The 9,390-nt window shown below is 34.2% G+C and overlaps 1 protein-coding gene across 1 annotated transcript; it reads left to right on the top strand.

The window, feature by feature from the left end:
• Positions 1-6,765: 6,765 nt before the first annotated feature.
• LOC119078282 lies at positions 6,766-8,604 on the top strand. The gene is made up of 2 exons (XM_037185773.1): positions 6,766-6,970; positions 7,048-8,604. Exons 1-2 carry the CDS (start codon positions 6,861-6,863, stop codon positions 8,447-8,449), a joined length of 1,512 nt encoding a protein of 503 aa, XP_037041668.1. The 5' UTR covers positions 6,766-6,860; the 3' UTR covers positions 8,450-8,604.
• Positions 8,605-9,390: the final 786 nt, after the last annotated feature.

The following is a 9,390-nucleotide window of genomic DNA, read 5'->3' as shown; positions in this document are numbered from 1 at the left end:
CAACCACAAAATAAAAATTGAAAGAAAACTAAAAATTATAAACAAAAAAACGCAAAAAAACACACACAAAACAATAAACACAACAAAAAAATAGGACGAAGAAGAAGAAGCCGAAAAAGAAAATCACTTTTGGAAAGACATATACTATTATTAATTACCTAAAATAAAAACTGATGATGAGATATTTTAAGAATACGACTAGATGTAATAATGTATATTTTTATCATTAATTTCAACAGGGTGATTCAGAAACGATGAGTGTTTTGATATTGTTTGCTGTTACCATTATAAAGTATAATAACAGACACTGAATAAAAACGGAGCACACGGTTCAACTAATTCATATCCCATGCAAAATGACATCAAACAAACAAGCTTTGTCCTTAAAAAAAAAAAATTAAAATTATTAAAATTGAATCAAAATTTGAATTTTTTGGTGAGACGTCCAAAATGCTCATAAATGTCATAATTATAGTTGTCCTAACACCTATTGAATACAGGTGTCCAGTGAGTGTAAGAGCTCTATGCATAATGTCCTTTTTATTCAGTGAATGTTTATCTGAACATTGAATTTCGCTTGGTGCAAGTTGTCAGAATGAAAAGTTGTAAAGGCTACACCTAAATTGCATGGTCTAATCAACAACAATTGTTTTCTTTAATTTTGTTTCGACTTTTTTTTTATTATTTACTTAAACTTTGCTTTTATTAAATATTATGGAAAAGAAAGAGAGAGAGAAACATTACAGGGCTTTTTACAATATAATAATTAAATATTATGTCTTTGGCGGTCTAATTTTCGTTTCGTTTTCGTTCCAACGTTTTCATTTTGTTGTCTGATTGATAATTACATTTTCCATCTCTCGCTTTGACGCATTTATTTTGATTTACACGTGATGATGATTTTCTTTGTGAACTGGACTGGATGATGATGTTGAGTATTTTTTAAATGTAGAAGAGGCCGTGGAAGAGTATTTTTCTAAAAGCAGAAAAAATAATGCAAAAAATGATGAAAAAAAACTGAAATTGAACTGATATCATGCCACCCCGTTTGAGAAAATTTTAAAATAAAATTAATTGAATTTGTGTAAAATTATTTATTTTTTGATGATGAAAACGAAAGAGAATGGAAAAGACCCAGTCCCTTAGGCCTACACAGACATTCATATCTCTGAAAATCGTCCTTTTTTCTTCCAAGTTTCCATTTTCTTCGATTAACATGACCATATCGAGCAGATACAGAAAGTATTTAGTCTCGCACAAGCCGCGGTACAATAAACAATTCTGCCACTTCTATTGTAGAAACTGTCTCATCTGTGGTAGTGGTTTGTTCGCAGATTCACGATCAGTTAACGAAGCTTGTCCTTACCAGTTGCAAATAAGTTAGAGTATGAGAGTTTGCGACAAAAGAGTAAATATCTTACAACAGTTACCTCATACTAATGTTTGATACAAAGTTTTTCTTCTTCGTTTGTTTTATTTATATGAGACAAGGCAGTACAGCTCAGCACCAATTCCGTTGGTATTCGGTGAATATAGTACATGAGTGCATTTTGGCCCCATCGAAGTGAAGTACTTAAGATGAAAATACGATGAAAAATCGAGGGAGAATAGAAATTTGGATAACTTAACAATAACGAAGAATATACTGACATCTTCGCGCTGAGATGAAATTGTCAGTACCAGATGTGTTTAACCCAGACTGTGCAGTGTTTTGTTTCAATCTTTCGAATATTCCTTTCCCATACGCATTTTACATTCAAAGAGTCTAGGTCTAGGTTTGGCTTGTTGACGGTCGCAAATGAAGCAAGGTCAAGTGAATTATTGAGTCCTGTTTCATTCATATCGTCATCTGTTATCGACAGTGCCGGCAAAAAATAACTTTGATCTCTGGTAGATATGGTATAGCAAATCGTTTGTCAACACTGATGAAGTAAAAAAAATCACGCTAAGCGATACTTGAAACAAAAGAAGTAGAAGATTTAATTATTGTATCGCGATACGCTTGTCGTTTCCAAAAGGTTAACGACCGAAAAACAGTGATACCAATTTATATCCCAATATCAGGAGCTTCTGATTGACAAAACTTGTCAATTACATAAAAGTCAATTAACTTACACAATGATTTTATATCAAATCGAAAGGATTTGTTGTTGATCATTTACAACTCCTTTTTATTTAACGCGTCACAGTTTTATGATGATAAATCTATGACGGCCAAAGTATGAATAAAGACACCGTGATGAAGGCAGAAGATCTTTTTAATGATTAAATTCCCCGAAGTTTTGTCTGAATATGCGAAAATGTTTTTAATTACCGTAATGGCCAGTCCCGGGCTCCCATCGATTAATGCTGTGAAAAGAATGAGACAAATTTTTTTGCTGGGGAAAATGTATTATAAAAGTTCACACGCGTTTTTAAACTATTGAATTTGAGAAGTTGCTGTACGTGGACTGTTGAATTATTTAGTTAAAATGCATCATACTTTTTGAATGAACGATAACGCTTCCGCTTCAGTTTGGTTGCACACAGGCACCAAGCTTTTTATTTAAGTCTGCGCTACTAAAGTTTACGTAAAAAAATGTTGTTTTCCCATCAATTTCCATTTTTATTCTCACAATCTACGATTAAAAATAAGATAAAGTCGATCTACAAGTTAACATGTAAAGAAATTGCTTCGGAAGATGATAGAGATCAGGGTGCCGATTCTCGAAACATTCGTAACTTAAGAATTAGTAATGTGACAGTTTTTATGGGATTTTATACATGCAACTGCCAAATTACGAATAGAAGACGCAAAGGCGCAGATTTAGTTATTTACATAACAAAGAAAGAAAATTTAAAAAGTCCAAGTTTCGTGTGCAGTTTGTTGTCCGAGGCGTAGCCAAGGTTTATAGTCACAAAAAACGACGTCGTCTACCCCGGGTTAAATAATGGATTTTACACAATTTCCCTAGAGGTGTAATAGCTTATTTTCGACCGTAGGTAACCCAAAACAATGTACACAGATTTTCTAACGTCTTCGAAAGCATCAGAATATACATTTCAACGTACATTTTTTCGGAAATTCATTCATTTTTTTTCTTCAATTTTGTCACTGACAATGACATACCGGTGACATACTAGGCATGGGTGATAATGATAATGATTATCGATGATTATCGATTATCGATAATCGATAATTATCGACTTTTTTTATCGAAAATTATCAAAAAAATATCGATAATCGATAATTATTGATATTTTGATAATTATCAAGATATCGATAATTCGATATTTCGGTCTGAAATTCCGATATTTATCGATATATTCCGATATATCGGTATATTATCATGAATTTTCAGATAAATATCGAAATATCAATATTTTGATAATTATCGAATTTCGATAATTACCAAATTATCGATAACGATATAATTAATCGATTATCGATAATTTCTTTCGATTGATATTATTCATAATTTTGAACGTCTCGTATCCCTAGTGGCATACTCAATTCTTCCCTAAAATGCAATAAAAAGTGTGAACGAGCATAGAGATAAACGCTTTTCGATTATGTGAAGATTTCCAAATGGTGCATTTTGTTTCTTTTATTACACACTCATACACAGCAGTTTGTTTTTGTATAAGGATTCAAAATAGTTAAGTAATAGGGAAAACATTTAAAAAAAACGAGCAAAAATCTTGTACAGAGAAAAATATCAACGTAAAAATGTAACCAAACAATATTTAGTCAATAATTTTTTCGTTTGTTTGTTTTTATTTTCAAATTTATGTTTAAGAACGAAAAACATATTAAGGAAAGTAAAATAAATTTTAAGGAACATGTTAAGTTGACTCAATCGATTCTTTGGAAATTTTTCTTTTGTGTCGTACTTTGACCAATTACAATTCTTTTGAGTTTTTACATTTATAAAATGATAATGGATTATTATTGGACATGAAAACTAAAACCATCAACAGAATAAATCTTTTTATTATTTTTAACTGAAAGTCAAATGTGTTTCTTTATTCCATTATAAGGGATCATTCAAACATGACGCCCGCGCTTTCTTCAGTGCTGGCAGTAGGTTTGAATCATTCATAAGTCGATAAATATGCATTTTCGTGAGTCAAATGTGTGTTCTACCCACCCAAATATATCCATAATTAGAGAGTAAAACACGCATTAACTCTCCAGAACGCATATTTAGCGAGTTAGTAACGATTCAAATCTGCTGGCAGCACTGAAAAAATCGAACGTCACCTTATGAATGACCCCTAAAAGCTGGTATACACAGTTCATCTGATCATGCACCCAGGTGAAAACACATCTTATTAAGAGGTATCGATGCTTAACGGAAATTGTAGCCTATATTTAGGCGTTGCATGTCTTGTTTTCGGTGATATCTTTTCACAAGTATTTTGAAAAATGTCTGACAGAAATAACGAATAATGATCACGAATGCGTTAGTATTCAATAAAAAAAATTGATTTGATTGTAACAGTCTGACCAGTTCTGAGAAAAATCAGTAGTGAGGTCAGTAGTTTACTGAAATTTTCATAAAATGTTCAGTTCAGTATTTGGTCGAACCACCACAAACAAATCTATTTTTATTGAAAGCTCACACATTGGTGGTGGTTATTGTCGTCTCACATTTTTAGAAAAGGATATTTATGAAGAGATATCATCAAAGATACAGTACCATGACCAAAATTGTGTTAATAATACTTTCTCGAGTTGATTGTGAGATTGGTTCGGCTAGGATCAGTATTGATCACGAATAAAAGAAGCAATAATAAAGTATTATTATTATCCTCCGGCTAATCAATCGATAAAATTGTGTTAGCTTTCAAGAGAAAATGGATTTTGTTGTCGTAGTTTGAGAGCAGTTTATGAAAATTTCGTTAAACTGCTGACTTTTCTCAGAGCTGGTTAAACAACTACAACCAAAACTAATTTTTATTTAAGACGAATCGACACATTGCTAAGTTGCAGCCTAAATTTGTACCAAAAAATGATATTTTTTCGATGATACCTTCGTATCCGCGTCCTTTCTGGAAAAAGTGTGCCATCGTTTTGTGCTTAGCTAAAGCATCGATGTCTCCTCCTAATGTAGACTTTCCAGCTGAGCATCGGTGTACATAAAAACTATGATCCATTCTCTAGACTTCACAGATTGCTTACCAAAAAAAGATGAAATCTGAAAGATACTTTTTTTGATCGGGACTGAGTCTGAATTCAACGTTCCTCGATGGTGTTTTTGCGACTTTTTGAACGCTAAAAGATTTGATAAAGATGTGCAAAAGTCAGGTGGTGACGCACTTCCATTTAATCGATTTGATCAAAAAAAATTCTTGATTTTTACCGAAATATTTTGATTGCCCACCTAAAAAATTGGTAAACTAATTACGAAAATAAGATTTGCATGATCACCAGGGCGTTTAAGAGGCACCGATGCTTAGCTAAAATTGTAGCCTACATTTGTGTGTCTCGTTTTTTATTTGTGACGACATCTTTTCATGAGAATCCTTTTTGAAGAATATACAACCGCAATAACGATCACGAATGTGTTAGTATTAAATAAAAATTAGTTTTGGTTGTAGTCGTACGACCAGCTCTGAAAAAAGTCAGCTGTTCAGCAAAATTTTCATAAACTACGCTCAGCTTTCTCAGAACTGGTCATTGACCAGTGGTCAAACTGCTACAACCAAATCTATTTTCTGTCTAAAGGTAACACATTCGTGATCGTTATTACTGTCCTACATTTTTGAAAAAGGATTCTGGTAAAGAGATGTCATCGAAAGTGAACTAAAATCCAGTATTTAAAAAACGCCCAAATGTATGCCTTTCAGCAAAGCATCGGTGCCTTTTAAGTAAAAGTAGCAATTTTGATACGTAGAATATTGGCGAGGAACGTATGATTACCTCAGACCACTGGATATACTCAAATCTACTGGATATACTCGAGTATAAATTCGACCGACGCTATTTGCAGTTCCTGTAAATAGTCCTTCATGGAGACTATTTGCAGTAACTGCAAATATTGTTTCATGGAGACTATTCGCAGTAACTGCGAATAGCGTTTCATGGAGACTATTCGCAGTAACTGCAAATATTGTTTCATGGAGACTATTCGCAGATAAGACGAATGACATAACAAATACGTTGTATCATTTTGCGCGGCGCAAAGTGATACAACGTATTTGTTATGCCATTCGTCTAATCTGCGAATAGCGTTTCATGTAGACTATTATTCAAAATAATAATTTATTCCATATAGAAGAAAATTGTGTATCTTATTTAGAAAAAAAATTGCAGAAAACTTTTAAATAAAGTCACCTGCATATTTTTTCAAACATTTTTCAGCCAGTGGATCGTATTCATTTTTCAGTCATTTTCAACTATTTTTCAGGAAATGTATACTTGCCCTTAAATGTACGAAATTTCGACCTCGAATTTCTTCATTTATAAGAAAAACGTTCTGTGAATAGTCTTCATGAAAAACTATTTGCAGTTACTGCGAATAGTCTCCATGAAGCACTATTTACAGTTCCTGCGAATAGTCTCCATGAAGCACTATTTGCAGGAACTACGAATAGTCTCCATGAAACACTATTTGCAGGAACTGCAAATAGCATTTTCGTATAAATCTGCCTTTATTTTGTATGAAAATGCGGTGTAACGCGCTTACCGACATAATTTATTGCTTTCTACTGACGTAGCGATCTGCGTAACCTACATGTATAAGATTTTGGGTTACCTTTGCATGAAATCTGGTGCTACCAATTAGTGCTTTTATCTCTTAGACGTCATCATAATAAATTAATCTTCTTCGATATTTCCACGTAACAGCCTGTCTACCATATTTTAATCATTGAAAATGAGCAAACCAAAAACTCACATCAACAGTTTGCCGCCTTTAATTCTAGCAAAAGTTGTTCAATATCTGGATCATAAAACTTTGAAAAATGCGACATTGACTTGCAAAATGTGAGTGAACAGAATTGTTTTTTTTTTCCCTCTCAGACAATGACCACCCGATTCGTGATTTCTTGTTATTTTTTCAGGTGGAACCATTTAACAGTATCTGAAGGTCATTGGCCCTTAGAACTGGGCTACGATATGAAGGGTAAACTTTTGTGCAAGAATTCTAAAGATTCAAGCAATAAACTTAAGTTTATTATGGACACAAAGCGTAAATTTGGATCAATTCGCATGTATGGTAATTTCGGCGTTAAAAACCGAATGCGCGTAATATTCCAAAAACACGGGTGCAATGTTGCCGAGCTGAGTTGTTGCATTGGACAGGTTCAGAGCATCTTTGAATTTTCAAATCTATTGAAGCTCGCTCCGAATTTGCGGTACGTCTATATGTCAGTGCTCAACGCTCTAAAGGATAATGTGCCACTGAATTACGTTTTTCCGGACCTGAAAGAATTGAAAACCCTGAAGATTCATACTTGTGATCAACAGATCATTAAATGCTTTCAAACAGCAAAACTCACCACACTGATATTTAACGAAAAGAGAAGTCCGAAATATAGTCTCCCAATGGTCGAATTCCTTTCATCTCAGGATATGTTGACGTCATTAATCATTACTTACAGCTGCAGGATGCTGGCTGATATGAGAAGATTGAATGCTGCGATTCCATTTCGGCTGAAAAAATTAGCGATTTCGGGCACGTATGGTATAACTTCAAAAGCGGGCCACAGAGACTTATTGGAATTTCTCACAACACAGTCGCAAACTTTAGAACAATTTGAAATAGGACATGATGTTCCCCGTTATGTTTTTGAGTTATGTTTTTCCAGCATGGAAAATTTGAACAGTTTGAGTCTGATAGCCGATGAGATACCTCAGGACGACAACTTTTGCGAACAATTGATAGTGAATGAGAGCGTTATTAAGCTAGACTTCAAAGATTTTACGCTGCTCGATGGTGAACGCTTCGGAAAATTTCTCGAAAAGCTTCCGAACGTTCGCACACTTTCAACTTTAGAAGCTACAAATACGTTGGCAGTGGCACAGAATATGAAAAAATTGGAATCGCTGTACATTTGGATCGTTGATACAGCCGGTTCATTCGATTCTGTTCAATTCACCAATCTCAAAACGCTCCACATCAAAACTTTGTCTTGCAGAATCAATTGGAACAGACTCACTCAGATCAATTCTAGTTTGACCGAATTAACCATAGCGACAATAAAGAACCCGTTGAATTTCACCAGTGACGATATCAATGATATTACGACCAACGTTCAACTGGAGATCTTGAGGCTTGGTACCGGTTTTTGGGCGGACGATCGATTCTTCGATATTATTCGGGTAAAGGGTGGAAACTTGAAGGTCTTGCAGTTGATAAAGTCTTGCATTTTTCACGACCTGACATCAAATGAAGAAGTCAAAGTTCTTCAATTGTGCGATGAGATCAAATGTTCTAATTACATACATATGATGAAGATGTGATGGATAAGGTTGTGACTCTAATTCGAGCTCTAATTTCTAATTGAATTGTAAACGGCGTAATGTGTTCAATAATAATCAATGTAAAGCGCAAGATCGGCGTGTGATCTCACTTACCTTTTTTGCTTATTGACGAAATAAATTTTATTTAAGAAAAACGTTTTTTTAATACAAAACTTACGGACAGCAGAAATGACAGAACAGCAAAAGATGCAAAGAATCTGAATTTAGTCCAAGTTCGAGGGAAAGCTAAGGGGACCAAAATCAACCATTACTGCCTATCTGCGATTTTCTCGCAATATTTATTAGAAAAAGATAGGCAGCGGTTAGTACGGCAGTTAATACGATAATGCATCGATATGTCTTTACGTTAGCTTTTTAATTCAGTTATACCGAAGGGTGCGTCGCACTTCTTGGACTCAACTGTATGTGACCAAATGGGATTCGCCCCTCTACGGGATGCCTAACTTCAATTTTAGTTTATAATAGCTCCATACGATTGAGACCCATTTTATCCTTCTGATATCCATATATATTCTGATTTAGTATACATTCGGTCCAATAAGTGCGACATCACTCGAAGGACAACTGAAGTTTTAAAAAAATGGTAAAATTAGGTGAGCAGTCTTTCGGGCACATTATATGTGAAGGGTTTGTCTCTGTCGAGATATGAAATTTTGTCCAACAACATTCATGACAGGAAGTTCCTGTCACGTTCTTTCTGATACACTGGGTAAATGTCACTTTGATGCAGAATTTGAAGCATCTGGTCAATTACCAGCTGATGCTCATGCTACCCGCCTGAAGTAGTTGCAAAAGAAGTTGCAAAATTCGTAAAAGAAACACTTTTGCAACTACTTCAAACGACTGGGAGCAACCTGAAGTAGTTGTGAAAGTAGTTGCAAAATTTGTAAAAGGAAAATATTTTTTGCAACAAGTTTTGC

The sequence above is a fragment of the Bradysia coprophila genome, unplaced genomic scaffold, assembly GCF_014529535.1.
Source record: "Bradysia coprophila strain Holo2 unplaced genomic scaffold, BU_Bcop_v1 contig_248, whole genome shotgun sequence".
NCBI lineage: Eukaryota > Metazoa > Arthropoda > Insecta > Diptera > Sciaridae > Bradysia > Bradysia coprophila.
The sequence above is the reverse complement of the archived record's forward strand: the minus strand, read 5'-3'. Positions and strand labels throughout refer to the sequence as shown.